Source organism: Haliotis asinina, chromosome 13 (assembly GCF_037392515.1).
Source record: "Haliotis asinina isolate JCU_RB_2024 chromosome 13, JCU_Hal_asi_v2, whole genome shotgun sequence".
NCBI lineage: Eukaryota > Metazoa > Mollusca > Gastropoda > Lepetellida > Haliotidae > Haliotis > Haliotis asinina.
Genome location: NC_090292.1, coordinates 10,657,587 through 10,680,112, shown reverse-complemented (window position 1 = coordinate 10,680,112; position 22,526 = coordinate 10,657,587). Strand labels below are relative to the sequence as shown.

Genomic DNA, 22,526 nt, shown 5'->3' with positions numbered 1-22,526 from the left:
CTTACAGAGGACGTATGTATTCTGCATGTATAATGAGCATGAGTGGAATATATTTGGTTGATATTTTTTGTTTGTGATATGCTAAAATGCGTTTCGAAACTGCTTGTTACTCATGATTAAAAGTATGACATTGTTCCTGCTATTATGAACCAATAATGTATTGCCCACAAATGGTAGTGTTGTGAATGTGGACCAGATTATAGACAAGAAAAAACGTACCACTTGAAAAGCATTAAACAACATGGTTGTGGTTGACATGGATACTTCTTTCAAGAATCTCTCAAGTGAATCTTACATTCAAACGATCACTAGGGTGATGATCCAGGTAACTATGTGTGAAAAGAGATGCAATTTGGTTTTGAGGTCTCATATCCTGTGTGCAATTTTCATTTATGATTATGCATATGAACTTGAAACCTAACATGAACATGGAGGTCACTGACATTTCCAACAACAAGTACAACATTGAAGAACATAATTATTTAAACAATGATGTCACTTTATGTGGGTACGAGTAAACAAAGTATTTACACCTGATTATACATAAAGGAAGATGCAGTGTAACATTTGCTATAAGTGTGGGCGATGTGTGATCTTACATTGCGTTTAATACTAGTAACTGTTGTTAATCATGATTGAACTAGTGACGTTTTCCTTGGTATTATGAACCAATAATGTAATGCCTGTTGTTGAGGATATGTACCAGATTACACACCAAAAGTAGAAAATACTACCTTTTCAGTGACATTTCCAGCAACTAGTACAGCATTGAAGGACAATAAACATTGAGCAGCAGTGTCACTGTCCTTGCAGTCGACTATCCAAATACTTATGTACGGTACCACCCTACTTGCCGATGAGTATCTCAAGTTGTTACTCATCTAGTTATATATGAAGGAAGATGCAATGTAGTTTTTTGCATACGATTTGGGCGATTGGCGGTGTTTAAGACTCTTAATGTTAATGCATATTAGGTGTTACTGTCATACCCATCTACTACGATGTCAATCACGAGCAAACAACAAACAGAGTGGAACATGACCTAAACCATTACAGGGGTTTGTGATTTCTGGCTTTCACTCTGTAAAATATATGCAACAATATCAAACCCATAAGGATCCAGTGTATAATCAGACGATCAGATGTGCAGAACAATGGACTATGACCAGCTATGTATTTTAACTTCAGTCAATCTAACAGTTTGACACCAACAGAGAAAGAATCAACTGATATTAACACAGATGTATGTTGCATGTTCCAGTCTCAGTGAGTGAGTTAGTTAAGATTTTAAGTTACATAGGTAGTAGTTCGTGACTATGTCAACTTATATATTAACGGGAGTTATGGGCAAAGTATAAAACCTGTCCATGAAGGACACTGAAACAGCGACACTAGCACACACAGATGTTGCAAAACTAGTAATGAAATCGAAACAGTTTAACCGTACATGAGAATACAACATACAAACAGACTATTGATCGCAAACAACTGAAGGTAGATCAGCATATCAGGGACCATGGATGTTTCCGTCTGAAGTCAGTGAAAACAATACAATTCTCCTCCACTCCTCTTCTAACTAAACACGAAAGGGCTCATACTTACGTCCTTCCAATATTTCTCCTGCAATAGATAAACGATTCTACGTAGCCAAACATAAACATGTTGGGCCATATTGGTGTAAATTCAATTTCAAGTAACATTGATATAAGAAAAGCAATATTTGTCTAAATTAGCTAGTACTTGCAGACAACATTGTGCATCCTTTTTCAGTTTGACTCATGCATACCTGCACAAGATGTCTCGAAATAAATTGGTTTTAGCCCATGATTCAGGTAATGGCATTGTCCTTGCTTTCTGTGAACTAATATCGGATTCGGCACATACGATATTATTATAAGGGTGAGGATGGACACACAACAAGCAAAGAATTAAAAAAAAACCAAAAGTTATTTGTTACTATGAGTAAGTATACAACTCTGTTGAGATCAAAGCTTATTATTGGGAAAGAGGCCCTAATGAAATCTTGTGGATGAGCATCTTAATAATGTTATGACGTCACCTATTTGATATATGTACGAGGGGATATCAATAAGTTTTGAGCCTTGCATAGAAAAACACAAAATATTGGTATGAACCACATTTAATTTTCAACATAGTCTCCTTGTGAGTCAAGACATTTGTTCCATCTTTTCTGCCAGGTGCTGATGCCATCTCTGTAGAAGGCGCCATTTTGCTCCTCAAACCAAGCCTCAGTAGCAGCAATAAGCTCATTATGATCCTGAAATCTACGACCACGCAAGTGTTTCTTGAGATTTGGGAACAGATGGTGCTAACTTGGTACCAGGTCTGGAGAGTAGGGGGATGCGGCATTTCGTACCCGCATTCCTGGACAGCAGCGGCTGCAGCGCGAGAGGTGTGTACTGGAGCATTGTCTTGATGTAGAAGAATACCACGTCTGATCTTGCCCCGGCGCTTTTCATTGACTGACTGTCGCACTTGCCTCAACAAGCTAGCGTAATAATCCCCATTCATTGTTCTTCCTTTCGGTAAGTAATCTATGTGGAAGACGCCTTTGCTATCCCAGAAGACTGTCGCCATTACCTTCTGCACTGATCTGGAGGCTTTGAACTTTTTGGTCCTGGGAGAAGTGACATGTTTCCGTTCCATGGATTCTTGTTTGCACTCAGGATCATAGTGGTGGATCCAGGTTTCATTACAGGTTACTAGCCTAGAGTGAAAATCTCCTGGGTTCTTGTATCTGGTTAGCATGGAGATGCTTATGGTGACCCTTGTTTGCTTCATTTCATCTGTAAGCATTCTTGGCACCCATCTTGCGCACACTTTAGACATGACGAGATGTTCATGAAGAATTGTCTCGATGGATCCGTGTGAAATGCCTGTGGTCTCCTCTAACCCGTGGAGTGTGATTCGACGATTTTCCAGCACAAGTCTATGCACTCTGTCAATGTTTTTCTCTGACTAGTGCTTGTTGTTGATCGACCTGGATGGGGGTCATCTTCAAGACTCTCTCTCCCATGCTTAAATTCATTGACCCATCGTTCGATGGTAACAGATGAAGGGGGAGACTTCCCATAAACTGCTGAAAGCCGTACTCAAACCCATAAGAATACTCAATTTTATTCATTTTCACTGCCGTGAGGGGGGGGGAGGGGGGGGGGGGGTCTCTTTCTGTCAATGTGAGCTGTTCAATAACTTCTGAGAGTAGGATACCAAAACTTATATATCATATCAGCTACACCCCAAGGTTCAATGTCGTACCATAGGCTGTGACACCTGGTACGGAAAATGCTCAAGGCTCAAAACTTATTGACATTCCCTCGTATCTACCCAGTTTCTGCTTTCAGTGTGGCTGGCGTTCACATGACGTATCTGCATGATATGAAGAGGCAGTATATCAAATTGGATGCAGTGTAAGTAAACTTAGTCCCAGTGTTATTCGTCACATTCCACCACTGTGTCCACGTCAGGTAACCTTTTGCGCGACCTATGACCGTCCAATCAATACCGAGACGGTTAAATAGATTTAACCAATCAGACAACGGCTACTACTAAGGGATTGGACTTGCAAATTATTCAGGTCTCCACAAACAAAAATCCGCATATTACACAGTTATCTGGCCTGCAGTACATACGTTTTGGGGTTTCTGTTGACATGGTTACCATTAGCTAATATTTTCGCAAGATGACAACCTTGAATATTGACAAAAACACAATGTTCAGCGCCTGTTTACTCACCGTTGTTATGGTTGTAACGTGGACCGTGTACGGGTACGGGAACGAACGTTTTCGAGATAAAATGCTCAAAGGTATGTGCGAATGTCCGCTTTCGCGATTTGATAAGCTGTATTCTGATTGGTCAGTCTCAAAGGTTACCTGAGGTATATTCAAACAATGGGAAAAAATGCGGGAAATCTTCGGGTACCGAAAATGTAGAAATGCATTTATATGAATTGCTGTATGAATATAACAACTGCAATTTCATACTAAAAAAACATTTTAATTCTAGAATAGGTGCATTAACAGATAACATAATGTTTGACAGTGATGACTGTATACTGCTTGAAGAAACCTGCTACACGGTTGACTGTTGTCAAATCGAAAGGACATTCAATGATTCAGTTGTCAATAATTACAACAAACAATTTCTGTATTTGTGGTCGAAACTGGATTTCCATGTCACCAATGGAATATGTCTAACATATCCTATGCCGATCAAGATTGTGTTTCCTTTGGCAGACATGCTGCACGTGCGACACAGACGCCGCCCGTCACCTGTGATCGCTTCGTTGGGAATACAACAACCCTTAGGGCACAGCCTTAAAATCATGGCAGGTCGATTTTTAGGAAAACTTTGATGACGTTCATAAGTCGTTAGCAGGTGTGTCATTGTGTAATGTTCACCTGCGAGTAGGTAATGCCTGTACAGTAATTCCAGTCTGTGCTGACGAGTAGGTGGACGTTTAGTACCGAACTGGATTAAAAAATTCTGACCGTTTGGAGCTGATAGCATGGTGATGTGGGAAGGGATCGGCGGCGATCTATAGACGAGATTTGTAATTCTACCTTACTGTCAACATATCGTAATTTAGCTCTCAGTTTGACACTGAAAGATATTTAATTTGTACAAAATAAGCACAAATAAGGGGGGCCTCGTTGAAGTTTAGATGCTGTTCAAATAATTTTGAAGTTTCCAAATACAAACATATTCAACTGTAGTCCCACTGATTTAGTATGCTTGACAATGACATTAGAATGTATATCGAAACGTCGCCTACATAGAATAGAGAATTTGTATATCCATAAAATTAAACCTCACTCATCAACTAATCTGTGTTTTTATTCTGGTTTAGGTTTTGGAAAATAAACATGTAATTGAGATCAAACATATCTTCTTATGTTTGAATGGTTTGAACTAGATTCATGGAAGGAGCCTTTCGGGTAGGGATCTGTGGTGACTTGTGATTATTCATGGCTATCGATGTCTATAGGCGTTATACTCACTATTGATTCAACATTTAATAACAGTTTTGCCAAAAACAACCGCCTTGTCGATTTGCTTAAAACTTGCGCTATGATACACACACCAGTCAGTGATTTTTCAAACAGTACTTTCAACTTTGTACCAAATTGTGTACATATACTCTAGAACTGTAGATTCTATTGGAATGAAAGACATGTTAATTTATGTATGATTTTGTATTCATTTCAAGTTTGGTCAAACACTCTGCACTTTCTTCTGAGCAATAGTTTAAATACCTTGAACATATTGATTAACGTGTAATCTGTATAAAGTTTAGAGTGTGAACGATATTGTGAGAATTATTGATGAATGCAATTGTGCAGTTCATTCTGTGTTAATCTATCCACGATCGGCTTGGGACCAGTGATGAGGATGATGGATGACTATTGGAAACGTGACATGTTGATTTCTATGCTGAAATGAATTGATAAGATCTGCCATGGCATAACAGGGCTACAACTCAAACTGTCCCATACTGATGTTTGACTCTTAAGAGAAGGAACTGATGTGAGTTACAAGGAAAAAGACATTTTTGTAAGAAAAAAAAAATACTGGATAACATTTGGGGACTTTACTGTACCCTGCTAGCGTGCATGAAACATAGTTTGCAGTTCCTATGTAAAATATACGAGGGAACTGAAAACAACATTCACTTATGCTCGTTATAACCCAATGGCATAACTGTATTGGAAATTAAGCAGTATTTAGAATGACGGGGAGTAAAGTGTTGGAAATAGTTGGAATTACATTGATATAGTCACAATTTCTCCGATCTACGCATGCAACACACTTGTTTGATATAACTTCAAGACATTGTAACATTTGTATTACAGCCATGAATGAATTACCAGTGGTTATCACTCTTGAGTAGAGTTTCAATTCCGGATTGCTGCTAGATATGTCTAAAAGTCTGAAATTTGAATCTATTCTGCCTAAGTGCTTTGTCATGTGGACAATGAGTGAATAAGACCCATATTTATTTCATGGGAACCTGTGCTGCTCCAATGTACTTAGGCAATCACCGAAACTTTCACATATGTCCCCTCTTATTGTCTTAACTCACTATTCACATTTATATAGGTCTTTCCTATACAACAATCAAAGCTAGTTAGTCTGACCTTGTCAGTTAAATATCTCCAATGTGGGATTTCGATACTGCCCCACTGTATGAAAGGGAGTTCATGACTTCTGGTGGTATCGAAAGAACAAAGGTGTTGTTTTCAATATGACAGAGTCCATGCAAAATCCCGTAACACATTAATGCCGCTCAACAGTCAAACATTGAAAAGTTGACCCATAAATGCCTTCAAGATTTTTATTCCATGTTACACTGATTTTTTCTGTGCTGACCTGAGGTAACATTTGGTCCCATATATGAAATGTGTGCTATTGTGAAAAAGTAGTTTATGCCTGCTTCACGAAACATGGAATTATTGAAGGCCACCGAGTATTTAATTTTACATGACACATTGAGTTTATAACACTGGACTGAGTGATTATGTGCAGTATCTTCAGTTCTTCACCAAATTACTTGTAGATATAAATTTACAGTGCCATTATACCAGACTTAATCTCGTTTGCCTGCAATAGAGTCATAGTCAGAGGATTGTTTGTTTTGTTTGATATATTAGCCAGTGTTTGTTAACACACGCAAACGACCCATCTAAAAGTATCCCATTAACAAGTTATGTCCTATCAATATGTATTAGTAAAGATGAGTCAATGCAAAACTCTCTACTGTACTATTTTTGAAAAGAGTGACTAGTTGGAAAATACTTATTTATGAAAGATATGGAAATTAGACGTATTGATTTATCTGTGAAATCTCTCAAATGCGAGAGCTAATATGTTAGGTAGTGTTATACATTTATGCAGTCATACATTTATGTACCCTTGGCCGTAATTAAACTATGGTTCGTCTTCATCAACATATTCATTTGTCTTCGTCAACGATCTGTTCATCTTAATCATGAGCTAATTCTCCAGTTACCGTACACAAAACAGTGACAATATGTCTTCCTTTTCATCACAAAGAACCCGGAATATGTAACTTTTACCAGAAAAGATGACATGACACATTATACTCACAGTGGTAATTTGCACATGTGTAAATAGACCTTTGCACCTGGTCGTGACTACATGTAAATTTACTCCTAGTGTCTATTTAAATTCGTTCAAATGACACAATTACACACGTATGTAAAGTTTGCTCATGTGTGCAGGTGCATGTGAACTGGGCTTAATTAGTTTTGAGGTAGAAACAAAAGCATATTTGTTGATGCTAAATACAAGTAATTTTTTTTAAATTCAGTGATGTTCGGTAGGTTAAAACAGGACATGCATGAGTGAGTGTCCTTGTACGGAGGGCAAGGGGTAACACACTAGACTTGAAATCCAAACTGCTCAGTATGAAATCTGTCGTAATGGTAAAAAACTTTTCCAAGTTTAATAAGCTGGGTTATAGCCACATTTTAGTAATTTATGATCACACAATCTAACATCTGCCTAAAATACTGATTCACTGTACTATCCACATGGTCACTTGACTGTACAGCAACGCAAATGTGAGGTTTCTTTAAATCATATATATGTGCGTTGCTGGGTTTATCTTAACGATATTTTACCAATTATATTGTGCAATTCTTTTTGTTTTGAAATCCTTCATATGAGAATTGAGAATTGAGAAGACTAAGAATAGTTAAAATTAAATGTTATAGTAATGTATTATCTAAATGGTTGTTTTGTGTCTTGTAGTTTCCGAAATCTCATCGATGGATCGTGTCATGTCAACGTTTATGCCAGCGCCGTGTCAACGAATAACTTTGATAAATCCCTGTCGGTTGGAGTCGTGGAGTTATGTTCTTGCATCTTATATCGTAGGTAGTTATTGTATATTTAATGACACTAATGTGCAATATTCCAAATAATGAAGAGCATGGCGACTGAAGTGATCAAGTACTGAAAGAAAATTAATTACCTGTGGTCAACGAGGACATCGAGTGTAGTCTGAAAACAGATCACATTGACACTATTAAGTCAGGAGTTAACTAAGGCATGTTAATATAATTACTATGAAAAATGAAGGGAACATTTAGAACTTTTTTCTTTTAGCAATGACATAAATAGAATTTAGAATTTTCACCACTGCCTAGAAACAGGATAATAAGTTAACTAATATATGGCAAGATTTGCTATATATGAAAGCTCAACACAATCGTTTGTTAATGATTGTTTTTTTTGTTTTGTTTTTTTTTTTTGATTATCTTGGGGATAACAACCCTGAAAAGAGCATGGTTTCTAAGAATAAGATAAGAATAAAATAGAATCAAACTACAAATGGTCTTTGTCACCAATACCAACTGTCTGGACAAAACGAAAAGAAATATACTTGGTATGAAAACGAACGCTGTGCTCGAAAGACAGCGCTTGACTGAAATGTAAACAAAGAAAAATTCCAATTTTACACTGCGTAGCATTTTCGGAAATTTTCCAACATCCAGCCCTCTAATCATTGCTTACAATGGCTCAATACGCTTAGTATGTTCAGGGGAAGAGTATCGTGGCAAAAAATAGCAAATTGAAAATAGATACAATGAAATAATTTGGTAATTCATAAGAAACTGTCAAACTTTTAGTGCAGCGTGACGCCATGACTGACGCCAAATCACGCAGAACGACAACGGTACTTATCGGCATTTCTGGCTTCTTCCGTCATTTACAATGTAAACGATAAGAACATATCACAATACACAGATAGTCAGAATAATTCTGATTACTTACATCTCACATTTATATACAAAAGATCCCTGAATCAAGCAAAAGGTCGTCGCAAAATCCTGTGCACCCTTCTCAGCGAAGCCGCCATTTTGAAAGAAATCGGTCATCGGTAGTGATGTCACACGTCAACATTGTTGCACATATTAGGCAATTTCTTTGAGGTGAAGGTCGGTTGAACAAGAGCAAACACAATGCCCATACCATTCCGATTGCACTTTTAGTATTGTGGTGTATATTTTGGGCATCGTTCCGATATTTTTTCATGAAATTGATTTCAGCATCTACATATATCCATGTTCAACACCATAGCATGTGTGGATATAAGGTATCCGTTTATATTCTTTGAAAGCTTTTGATTGTTTGAATAATATTTACATGGGACATTGACTCAGTAAGTGTATTATACCACATTTTAAGCCTCTACACAAGTGTTGGAAGATCACACGTAGCCATTACTGCAACATGTGCTTTAGTTAACTGTGATGTACAATGTTTAATACGTTGGGACAAATATTGCAGTTTCACACGAACAGGTTCATAAACAGCGATTTAATTCCAACTTATAAGTAGAACGGATAATATTAATGAAAATGATTTGTACATTTTATCAAATGTAGGGGCACACATACTACTCTTTAAAGGAATTGTCTTGTTCATTGTATTGGTTTGTGTCGTTTTTATAGACAAAACTATTATGAATATTGATTGCCAAGTGCGATTTTGTCAAAAACGTTTCATGATTCATTACCATTGTTTTTCGATAATAAAGTCAATTCAAATGCGATTAAAATATATCTGATGGCAGAATGTCTAACTCAAACAATATTCATACGGAAATTGTTAAAAATATATACATCAGGTCAAGTCTTAATTTGGACAAGCATTACGTCCATTTTCTAATACTTCTTTACTGAAAAAGCGATCTCTTTGTACCTTTCGTTGCATACTTATGAAGGGAATTGATTTCATAATCATGAGAAGAAAAGTCTTTTTCCTAAATGAATACTCAATGAATATTCAGGTGTTGTGAAATTTTCATTTATGCTAAATTGATGCTAGGCAGGTGCGCGTGTTGCTCACAATAAGATATGTAGTAAAACCGTGTAATTGTTGATAAGTTCAGGAAACGATTTCAGTGATAAAACCATTCATTTTATATTTTGGCTAAAACGTGTTGAATTCTGACACAGAAGCCGAGATCTGTTACACATTGAGTGGAAATTAGGTTAGATATATACTAATCAGCAACCAGAGTAGTCTTTTTCCGACGTCACAAAATGCACAAAACATGCCGTGACGTCAACTAAAATGTCGCATTATTTTCAGTTATTTCATTACGTTTGAAAATGTGGCTGTTACTCCGTTAATAATGACGGAAAATTAATAAAAATACATATACACAAACAGGAGAATATGGGAATCTAAGAACTAAAATATGTATCGGATAGGGACATCCAAATCGCTATTGCCTGATTTTTGATGTAGTACACTTGCATCTTTTCTTACAAATTGTGAAACTACCAAAAGGTATCCTCTCACATTGGGGAAATTTGTATTGGAATAGTTTGGTTCACTGTGAACAAAACATCACGAAAATATACTGTCCATATCCACAGCAAATTCTCTCCATGTGATCGGAGTTACATTGACCTAATGTAAACCATAGCTGAGTTATGTCCCCTTATCTTTATACGTGCATGACCTCTCTGTCGACGTTTGACGTCATAGTAGAAAATCGATTTTTGACATTTATTGCGGGTCCTTTTTGATTTTGTGAGTATGACGTTATGCATTAGCACATACATCCATTTCATATACACTTATGTCGTTCAGATATCAAGCTGTATTTTCTTCGCTCACACTTTCCGTAAAGATGCCAAATTAAAAAAATCGTAGCAGAGTGCTTTTATTGGTGCACGATAAAAAACTGAGAAATTTACTGTTTTTGAACACACACAAAAGTTTTGGACAACTTTTAGCAGTGTCTATTTCTCCAACCCCTTAGGTAGCCGCAATTATATTTATACCAACGGATAGGAAATCAAATATTCTACATGTCTGTGCAATTTCATAGCCGTACGCAGATCCAGGACCACGCGAGCGCAAATCTCGCACAACGTTCACTTTTCAAACTTTATGAAAATGTGCGCCTGAAAAAAAACTCGGCATCCAGGGGGTTAAAAGTGTTGGGACTTACGCACCATCTCAGGAGGACAACTGAACATTAAGGTGGTGGGCAGTGTCAGTTGTTACACTTACATACTTATTTCTGGATCCGAGGCTGAGGTTTTTACAAGTGGCATGCCCCCTGGATTTATACCAATCTTTTCTTCCATATCTTCAGTCACAGACTTTGAAGGCATGCTGACATCTTGTTCTACGTCTTCTTCCACTTCTGTTGCATCACTGATGATAGAACAACGCTTTTTTAATGCATTCAGAAAGTTCCGATAACACTTTCTTTTCGAAAGTATACAAAGCGACCTTCCGTTCCAGGATGTTCTTTTAAAAAATACTTAATCACTTAACACATATCTACTGAACATGAACAACTTATGCAGTATGACATATATTGGCAGAACTTTAGTATTTTTTCTCCTGCACATTAACTATCAATCAATCAACTCACAAAAATATATCGGAATCGCAACTGGAATCGGAGTCGGAAGTATTTGTAAGTTGAGAGTCTTTTGGATTTGCAGCAATCGTTTCTTTCCCCTCTTCATCAGGGATGAGAACTTGTAAACTGCATTCAGGAGCATCCTTCCCAATACCACTCAGGAACTCCATGAACATCGTCTTCACCTCCTCTTGATCTTTCATCATTTTGTCTCTATCTTCCTTAGTGTCATGAAGAAATTCCAGAACTAGACATTCCCTGTTGTCTGCTTCCTTCAGTTTGCTGCGATACTGTTCCTGCCATTTTTTAATGAGCTCGAAGAAAGAACGACTGTCCTTGAAAATGGTTTCCATCAGTCCGTGAGGAACATTCTTAAAAAACCACGTGGACGTGAAAGGCCGTTTCTGTCCATCACAGTGTCCATAGTAGTAGTAAAGGATCTTGTTCTTGGTACATGTAACTGTTAGAATTAAACACATCGACTGGCATTTTAAGACAAAAGCCACTGGTTCTAGAGTTGAAGTGGAAAATGAACTTTATCACATTACACCACGAGGGACCAGTCAACAACGAATTTATCTTACCTGACAGCTTAATGTTAATTTGGACTGTTTGAAGCACATGAACAGAACTTATTGTAGCCATTGCTAGATTGTGCAAGAAAAACAGATTTAGAGTTATATCTCTTCCACAGGTTTTCTTTTGAAAAGGATCGGCATTAACGCATTGTTACACATTTTTGCATGTTTATTTCGGGAACATTATTGGAAAGTGTCTGATGTTTTGTGGGCCATTGTTACATATTTCATGCCACATTAGTGATCTAGAACTGCTGATGATATAAATCGACATAAACACAGCCGTCCCATTTCCTCTTTGAAACAACTATATACTGCCATTTGATCGTCAATCAGTTTGAAAAGTTTTCAGCACAGACAAAAGCGATGCTTACCATGCATAATTGTTTCACCTTCTTTAGCTGGAACTGAAAATAGATCACAGTTTCATGTCCAAAAGCAGTTGCACATATATGATCTTGTTTCGTTTCAAATGAAAATTAGGGCTGAGGCAAGATGTGTTTCTACTCACATGCGATTGTTCTATTATTGACGAAACACTCAGTCTGGTAATTTTATCGGAACTATTTCTAATCACCAAGACAACTATTACTCACCTGATATATCTATTGTTCCCTCTGCATCTTGATCACTCTTGATTGATGGGACGTCTTTGGGTCGCTCTTCTGAGAAAAAAACAACATATTATCTAAATGAACTCTTTATTTCTCGATCTTATGGAGATGGCTCCAGATTTAGTGACATAATAATTATGAAATTAAATATGAAACGTAACAATATTCCCTGATGATATAACTCCTAAATGCATTATCTATCTACGGTTGTATATGAGACATCATCACACAACTGTTCTGGACATACAAGTAACCCTAGAAGTAATGGTTTTGAGCAAGTGGAAGGAAAATCATACGATCTCGACCTAAAGGATTTACAATAACTCCAGCCCTAAGACAGGTATACTGTTCTGTGTTAAAGATACGAAAACATGGACAAATAAGGGTCTCCTTTGGGTGAAATGTCTGACATATCCTCGAAAATAGATGTTTGTTTTCTGTACGTTGTTGAATCACGTTGTAACATTCGGTGTTATGTTACGTTTTGCAGTATTATCGGGAACATAATGGAAACATTACTTAAAGCCTGCTATCCGTAAAGCTTGAGAAAATGGATGACAGTTTTGTCTGGAATAACAAGTAACATGTTTACCCTTACAACCTAAAGACTAGTCCATCTGCCTCGAGCTCTGGGTGGGAAATTAATTTGGTGCATAACAAGAAATATGAAAACATGATGTCACTCCAAATGTGTCTTTTCAAAATTATTTTGATACCCAAAGTCTGAAACAAATGCATTTCAGATTGCAAGATAAATTGAACAAAGGCTTGACCTCCAATATGTAACGTTTCTGTCAAATGATAAAATCATGGATCTGCTTTTGAAAGTATCTAAATAGCTTGGATTCCTGAAGGGAAAATGTTTAACATCATACCCAGATAGTGTATAGTTTCAATTTGAGGCATGCCGTTAAAGGAAAATACCAACTTTCGTTTTTTAAAGCTAACATAAGTGGATTGTGTTCCATGTTACTCTATTGTACAGCATGATGTTGTGAGCAGTACGTGTTGAGTACACTCTACGTGTCTTGTATTGTGCGTTCAGTGTATCATGGGGATATCATGAACTGTGCGTTTTCCTCTGTGGTGAGCTGCGTTATGGCCTTTTGCACAGCAAAGCAGGTATTCGTCTGCTTTTTTTCGCATCGTGTTATATCGTCCTGAATTATAAAGTGTTGTACTGAACGATTAACAACATCTATGGGCGTTAATGTGACATGATGTGATGAAATATGTGATGATGGTCGTATTCCATTGATCACTCTTATAGACCAGTGTTTTATTTATAAAACACATTGTAAACCAAAGGTTAATGTGTTCTGTAATCTTATTCGTTGAAAAACATGATTAAATGGTATTAGATTCCCGGAAACTGACAGACTATTCACCGCGTATTGACACGTAAACAATTGTTTTGTTGTGTCATCAACAGTGGTGACGTCATTCAAATCATATTGTGACGTAAAGTTAGAATGACGTCACAAAGGAGCAACTCCAGATGCTACCATGAGAACCAGCTGAAACGGCCAGCTGATGACACTTCACTGCTGTGTCCGCATTCGATGTAAACGAGTGCAGACACTAAAACCCCTTTGGTTTACTTTTGTGTTTACAATATCGCCGTTTGTTTGTTTGACGCCGTCGGTTCCAAATGCATTCCCGTGCTTCAAATACTCAATAACACCCGGAAATTGGCCAACACATGGTGTTTATCTCCTGACTGTGTAATTCATACCTGTGTGCATATGCATATTGTTCACATGATTCTCGATATGAAAAGCACTTGTGTAGTTGTTTTGAACATCGCTGTTTACCGACCCTTTCATATTTACTTTCAAGGAGGCATCTGAAAACCACAAATGCATCATAATGGAATGTCAATGAAAATGCAATTTGAAATGGTAGTGCAAGAAGTAAGGAAACATTTATTAATCTAAATTCAACATTTATGTTGTATTGTTCACATACACAATCTAAATATTTCTGACGGTTTTACACCAATACATATTTGAAATGATTGCGTCCTCATAATTAGACATTGACTGATATTATGTCAGAGGTGTGCGTCGACGTGACGCTGTTTGGCAGCACGATATCTTACTCGGCTGGTCCACTGTATGCTGAGGAGAATTATCGTCGCCTCTGTCTGCGTTGTCGACATCTGCGTCCATCCTCGCTGTCGGCGAGAGCATCCCACATACCTTCGTAACACGTGATACCAACCCATGAATAGTTTACTCGCTCAATAACCGAATAATCACTCAATATGTAAATAACGATTGTCTTGTAAATCTTCTTCCGAATGACAACCTTCAGTATAAAGGTCTTTATGTAACTTTACCAAAGAATCATCCATACTACATCGCTCATTACTTCAAACCTATATATGTTACAGTAAATGTTTATAAGAAGGCAATGCGTACAATGACTGAAATAACCAATCATGGTGTACATTGCCTGATTCACTCAGTCAATGTGTGCATTGTCTAAAATGTCCAGACATTGTGTACATTGCCAGATTAATTACCCCAATTATACAGAACAGATTTTAGATAATGTACACAATGACTGAGTGAAACAGACAATATGCACATTGCCTGATTAAAGACATTGACTTTAACATACGTATCTTCAACTTATATGCTGTGAGTATAGGTAATACCTTATGTACTGATCTTGTACTCGGGCCTGTGGCGTTTATACTCAATAAATGGTACAATGTTTGCCCCCTCGTGTACTCACCCGCCTTATTAATGCTTGTATCATGACCCCAGGCATCTAAAACTGGAACACAAGAATTGAATAGCCATGTATTCTGGCAGATGCAGCTACATGCATTAACACCGACACGCTTGTGGATGTTTGCGTTCATGCATTTATACTGTAATGGTATGTACACTGTCTCCACTGCAGACTAGCCGCTATTACCGCACTCGCGTGTCAGTCGAATGATTCTCTCCATACTTTCTTGTTGTACATTTATTTCAGATAACAATCATATCCCTAACATAAGTTTGTATCGTTTACTTTCCGACACAGGTATTGTACTACACGTGTATTGTATGGGTTCACTATCTACCGGTAACATTGCTGCTGGTTCACCGGGAAGAGCAAAACCGAAACTAGGGGATTCACCTGATCTATTGTAATTCGACATATACTTATAACAGGGCGATCAGAAATAATTCTGACACTCGTGGAAGCTGTCACCGAAAAAATATTGATAATGAACAGTAGTCTGGTGCTAGTGAATACGATCTGAGTGGCCATGACTGACAGAAATACACATGATCTGCACATACAGTAATCTACTTCCGTGTAACACAATATATCTGTTTCCTTTCAAATCATAGCTATCCCCAAACTGATGATTTACTCACGTAATTGTTGTCAAATCATTCCCTTAAATCATTCCAGGATTTGTAGCACATCTGCAAACACAGTCCTCGGTTTAAGACATGGTACGAGATAATCACTGGGAGCCGTGACGCCTGCAGTTGCGGGTATGTCGATGACGTCATACAGCGGGTGTTAGTACAAATTGTGTCCTACATCGATATGCGCCACTGTTTCCATGCTATCTCAGTTCGGTTTGTTAGATATTCACTATGACGTGATCTACTGGGAGAATTGATAGGTATCGATGCATTACTAGTATATGATTGATAGGTATCAATCCACTATATTATTCATAGGTATCGATCCACTTATGATTGATTGGTATCGATGCGATATGTCGATTGGTCATCCTCGATATCGCCAGGGTATACGTTCCGAAATGCCTCCACTATACCCTGGACGCATTTACGGATCGGCCCGATAATTTTATTACCTCCCTTTGCTGGTTCCGCATTCTCACAGTAGCCAATCAGCTAGGCCGCCGTTATAACCGAGCTTGCCAGTGTCAACAGAGGTAGCAGTCGCAACTGCGAAGGTTTGCTCGCCGTGCAACTCACAATTTGGGGAAATCACACAGACAAATTTATAGGTCCGAAACTTTTTAAAATATATATGCAAGAACCCCCATCTACCTCTTTCAGAGAACCTCTTCATGGTTTGTTTGCCAAGTTTAATCGGTAAGATAATTTAAAAAGCGAAAGGGCGTTGTGATTGGTTCGCTGAACTTCCCAGCGTAGACACCTGGTTGGATAAAAAGCCAGCCAAGGGAGGTAATAAATTTATCGGACTGAGCCGTAGATGCATCCAGGGTATAGTGGAGACTTATCGGAACGTATAACCTGGAGATATCGAGGATGTCGATTGGTATGTGCTCATCGAATATCTTGATTGATATCTGTGGAATCAACTATGTTGCTTGAGGCTGAGGTGAACTGAAAGAGATGGACCCGTGTGTTGGCGTTTCATGGGCTGTACTCGTTGCCTTCTTTGCAGTTTGACATTATTCCAGAAACATACGGTTTACTCTAGCGTTGTTTTTGTTAGAGTGCAGAGTGTGGCTAATGTTTAAGTAAGTGAGTGGGAGAGTTTTAACCAGACATGGGTTTTGCACCATGCACCCGTGTGGAGTATTGAACCCGGATCATCGGTGTGACGAGAGAACGTTTAGTTTTAAGCTGCACTCAGCAATATTCCAGCTATATCGGCAGTCTGCAAATAATGAAGTCTGGACCAGACAATCCAGTGATCAACAACATGAACATCGACCTGCGCAAATGGGAACCGGTGACTTGTGTCAACCAAGTCGGCGAGTCTGAGACTCTTTATATGGCAAGCATGGGTTGCTGAATGCCTGTTCTACCCAGGACCTCACGGGTAGAATGACCTTCTCCATACGCTTGAGCGTGACTGAAGGAGTTAATCGCTTCGCGTTCACTTTGATGTTAGTGCATGTTCACTACAGTCGTAAGAGGCAGCTAACAGGATCGGGTGGTCAGGCTAGCTGACTTGGCTGACGTGTGTCATCGGTTCCCATTTGTGCAGATTGATACTCATGCTGTTGATCACTGGTTTTTCTGGTCCAGACTCGATTATCTACAGATTGCCGCCATATAGCTGGAATATTGCTGAGTGGGGCGAAGAATTAAACTCACTCACTCGTTCATCTTTTGCATGACCATTTCAGAACAATACGTCCTTTGATCAAGACTGACTCAAAGGAGGACGTGGTATGGCTGATATTATTTTGCACATTTCTTGATATCCTGACATCAATTTGATATCCTGACATCATAAAAATTATACTATTTTGGTAAATATTATTGTTTATACAAAGATAAAATGAAAAAAGTGCATCCATGCTACGAATAGACAAACGGATGCTCGAAATTTGAGAAAATACACACTGCAAAATCTTAACCATTCTCTCGGGCATAGCGTTGTTTTCACGTCCAATATGTTTTGTTTCCTTTCATCTAGTCATCTGGTCTGGGCGGCAAAATACTGGTTGCTTGAACCCAAAATGTATGAGGCATCTTGTGGTGCATTGTCGCAGGTGAGGGGGGAATATACGTGATGTATTGTGACAGAAACTTAATGCATTGTGAAAAATACGTGGTGTATTGTAAATTGTTTTTCTATTTTACTTTGACACTTTGTTTGTCGCGTTCTTAGTATTCTGAATATACAAAGCATAAATTATGCAAGCTTAACCATGTTTTATTTTTTTTAATTTTTACCTTTTATATGAAATTGCGTTACTACCGTAACGTAAATTGTAACGTCATTTTCACAAGAAAAAAATCAAAATGAGTTTTGAAAATTTATATTTCTTGCTTTAAAGGGGACAGCAACACAAAATATACCCTTCATTTCTGGTTGCCAAATGTAAAGAATATATATGCGCGATATAGGCTCTACTACAAAACATAAGTGCACTACAAATTCCAGACATACACCACTACAAAAATGACTTGGTTTCCAGAAACCTGGAAACCATCCGTAATGTGGGTAATCCAGTTGGTTTCCATTCCCTGAAACTCACTAACTGAGTTTCCAACTAGATTCCATTTTGGAAATGTGATTTTGGTATTTCTGTAAATGGAAACCAAAATGAAACTAAGTTCGGGGGTTTCTTGTTGGTTTCCATACCTGGAATTTGCAACTCTCAGATCTCACTAAATGGAAACCAACATAAAAGTAGAAAATGTAGTTTCATTTTGGTTTCCATTGCGCTGTTTTGAACTAAGTAACATAAAATGTGTAATTGTTTACCATCCAGTTGGTATCCATTCAGTAAAACTGGGTGACCTAGTTTCCAAATAGAATCCATAATGGATACTCTAAGCTCTGGTGATGGAAACTGACACGAAGCAATGGTCATGTGTTCGTTTCCATTCCTGACTGAAACTTAGCTTTCGCGAGGTGTTATAATTCAACCTGAATGTGCCTGGGGAAGGAATAGTAGATTCGTATCATTGCTTAGATGAACAAGACAACAAAAGTAAATTGTTGACGCATCATTCTTTGGATATCACAATATTAAATGTGGCTTCAAACTGACGATACAAGAACAAACTATACACTTTTTTCCTTCATATTGTTGTTTATTCGTAATGTAATGAAGCATCATATTCCAACTACCATGCACACAAACTTCACAATAACCGAACTAAACATGCAAATGGTGAAAGGACGAATGGCTATAAATGGCCTTTGCCCAGCTATGTGCGCGAGGCACACTTAGTTCAGTTTCTCTAGATTGGGATGAATGGGGCAAGTCCAGGTTTCGGTTATCTGCTTTGTCAAATTGAGGATCAGACGCTTTCTTTATCTGAAAAGAAATAATAAAACAATGATATCTATATACAAGAATAAAAGGTGAGTTGACTCTGCATAGAAACATTGCTCAAACTTTTATCATGTATCAATTATAACTTATTGGATCATTGAGTTGTGTACGGGCTTGTATTCCTTTCAGTAAATATATTGTATAAAAATTAATAAAATTAAAGCCACTTTAGCAATAGTTCAGATATATATTAATAATTAAAAGGTAAATGATGCAATATATTAAAAAAAACAGGCTATAGGCTGCCAACTCCTTGGAATGTGAAAGAGTATAAGCATTTAGGAAGATTAGTATAAGTCATTAAAACAATTGTCAGTTCAGTACTTACATAATGATATTTATGCAGAATATACGTGAATTATACAATAAACTGAGGCAGTGCGTAAAGTTTAGCGTTAAAAGCATTTATAGTTGGCATACTTTGACACTGAGTTCAAATACTTGACAACTAATCAGTGTCAGGTCATTAGTGTGTCGGGGTTCGGGTGTCGGCTTCATTGAGGCAGTCCCCATTTAACAGGCTCCTATTATCAAAATTAGCTAGCTGTAAAAACAATAGAACTTACCTGAGTCAGGTGTTGACAGACAAAGCCGGAAGTAATGAACCGGTAATCCATGGGCACGCGAACTCGTGACCTTTTTATAAAAGCAACAGTTTTATGTACTGAAGTGGTCTTTTTCAGTCTTTGTCTTAAAATCACATCCAAATTGGGTCAGAGAAGGATTTCGTGCCCGCCAATCGAAAAAGGATCAGGTATTTCTTATTACCCACAATGCCCCTACGCACAGTTGCCGCCATTTTGTCACTTGATCCCAAGTTGTTTTGAGACGACTAATTTGAAAGCAGTTCTCACCCGATATGTCCAGTAACGACGACAAGGAAGTCAACACAGTGCAGTATTCCTACGTTTGCCCGTGTTATCTGATTCAAGAGACTGGCAATGAGATTTACAATAGAAGCTTTGGAGATTCGGATACGTGAAAAATTGAGAACAGCAGCAGTCGTCGATCGCAGCGGGAGAAAAGGAACAATCCACGATCTGGTCAGGTACAGTGTTATTTTCTTGAAATAAGCAATAGCACATGTTATTCGTAATGTTTAACGTAAATAAGTAACTACTACAATACATATGAAAGTTTAGACTTGATGGACCTCGGTAAACACATGCATGTCGAATTCTTAGCAAGAGAGATGTATGGCTTCCTTCACTCAGTACTCGGTTAATTCAAGAACTCAATATTACTGTGATTTGGATCAGCTCACACACACGATTAAAATGGTTCAATGTGTTAATGAATGAAGCAAGAAAAAAATACATCACAAATATCTCTAGTATATTATTGCTAATGTGCTTGTTACGACTCACAATAACTTCAAACGTATTTAAAAATACGAATATTTATTTAAGAAATCCTTTTCATATTGCTTTTGATATTTGCACGTTTGAAAACAATGTAGTCGGGGATAGTGTGTCATTTTGCATTTATAGGTTAGGGATTCTCTGACCAGATTTGGTGCTTTGTTTGAGTGAAATTTCAAAATTGAAATTTCACAATGTTTTCAAACTAATATTGAATATTTTTATATTATTTATTTATGAGATAATTTAGATTTGCCATCTGATGTAAGTAGTGTTATGCTTATCATATCAAGATTTAACGAACTCTGAATGAAGAAATGTGGATTGTGTTAGTCCCACGGAAAAGGTTACAAAGATATAAAGAATATATGGGTATACAATGATGGATTGCCAACCCAAAATAGTATATGAATTTGCTGACCTGGATTCTTTTCATCTAGCATATTCTACACTTTGCAAATTGATATTTATTCTTTTTATTCGACACTTTATTGTTAGAGTGCAATATGACAAGTTCCTGACCTTTTTTTAATCGATGCATTTCTACGTTTCCAGCATAAAGGAGGCCAGTGTTGGAAAAACTGAAGAAGGCAGCCAGGACCAACTAATCTGACATACAAAAGGTATGTATAACCTGAACCGTCCAGTACATAATGTACATACAACATAACCAAATAATGTAAATCCTAGCAATCAGTAAAAATGCATGGCGCATGTCACTATTCTTGTAACCTCCAACTGGAAACATGTTTCACTTATAGTTATGCATCATGGACATATCTCCTTTCAGAAGCTCGGGTTTGGATGAACAAGATGGATCACTTAAGAAGGTGTGGGGAAAGCAGAGGCCCACGGCTTGTACACAAAGAACGGCAAAAAGTTCTGAGTGAGTAAACGTATTCTAGTCATTTTACATCTTGCAGAGAAACCTTTAAAATATCAAGTTAATTTGGATTCTTTCTATGTACATTCAAGGAATTTCAAAATGAACACTGTTTAAAAAGTGCAATTTATCCTTTGAAAAATACAGCTTAAAAAGTTTTAAATATGCTGCAGCACATTATGCTGCAGCGTATGCTTGTGACCCCATATTCAAAGCTTGTCTGCCTGAATGACTCCACATTATTGGTTAAGAAAACATGTCTTTTCACAATAACGGATAAATGGTAGTTCTATACTCATAATGTGCATTGTAAGTAACATTCAGAAAATAAATTATGGCTTTCAAAGGCGAATTTCTTCATGTCTCTGCACTCATATATCAATAAGCTGTTCTGTGATTGAAACGTTTGATGTCAAATGCTCAGTTTATACTTTTTGATCTCTTCGCTTGTCGGACATGGGGTTCAGTGTATTTCACCTCAAGCAATGTTTGACAGTTTTCTTGTCTCTAGCCATGGATATCGTAGACGAATGCTTGTTTGTACTGATAGTTTGTTTTCTAAATTTCAGAAGCTGGAAAGCAGGAAGGCTGTGAAATGATTGACTGGCCGGAGGAGAAGAAGCACACAGTTCTTCCTCTCTTGGGGAAAGAGCTAATATTTTTCAAACTAGGAAGCCAAGTGATATGGGCTGGTCTACAGTGTGTTTAAGAGAAATATTCTGTGCTCACTGCTAATTATTCCCTGGCTTTTGTTTCATTTACTAACTTGAATATTCCGAATATTATTTGTTTACAAACATATTGTTGAATATAAATAAACTTTAAAAGAATTTGTGTTTTATTCTGTTGTTTGTCATCCTGAAGCCTTTTACCATTATGCAATTGTGTAAAATACTTGATTTGC

At 37.5% G+C, this 22,526-nt stretch overlaps 1 protein-coding gene and 1 long non-coding RNA gene across 2 annotated transcripts in view; one reads left to right on the top strand and one right to left on the bottom strand.

Moving 5' to 3' along the window:
* Positions 1-16,153, bottom strand: part of LOC137259332 (uncharacterized) — a 29,935-nt gene extending 13,782 nt beyond the window's left edge. The window contains exons 1-9 of the mRNA XM_067797015.1: positions 16,011-16,153; positions 15,373-15,414; positions 14,732-14,831; positions 14,366-14,476; positions 12,613-12,681; positions 12,391-12,423; positions 11,448-11,898; positions 11,078-11,224; positions 8,019-8,047 (exon numbers count right to left, since the gene is read on the bottom strand). Of these exons, the coding sequence (XP_067653116.1) occupies positions 8,019-8,047; positions 11,078-11,224; positions 11,448-11,898; positions 12,391-12,423; positions 12,613-12,681; positions 14,366-14,476; positions 14,732-14,831; positions 15,373-15,408 (976 nt within the window). The 5' untranslated portion in view covers positions 15,409-15,414; positions 16,011-16,153. The remainder of the gene's footprint in view (positions 1-8,018; positions 8,048-11,077; positions 11,225-11,447; positions 11,899-12,390; positions 12,424-12,612; positions 12,682-14,365; positions 14,477-14,731; positions 14,832-15,372; positions 15,415-16,010) is intronic.
* A 4,006-nt stretch (positions 16,154-20,159) lies between these two features.
* LOC137260298 (uncharacterized) lies at positions 20,160-22,454 on the top strand. Its single transcript, XR_010954747.1, has 4 exons — positions 20,160-20,426; positions 21,295-21,362; positions 21,530-21,625; positions 22,192-22,454. It is a non-coding gene; the product is annotated as an uncharacterized lncRNA (long non-coding RNA).
* Positions 22,455-22,526: the final 72 nt, after the last annotated feature.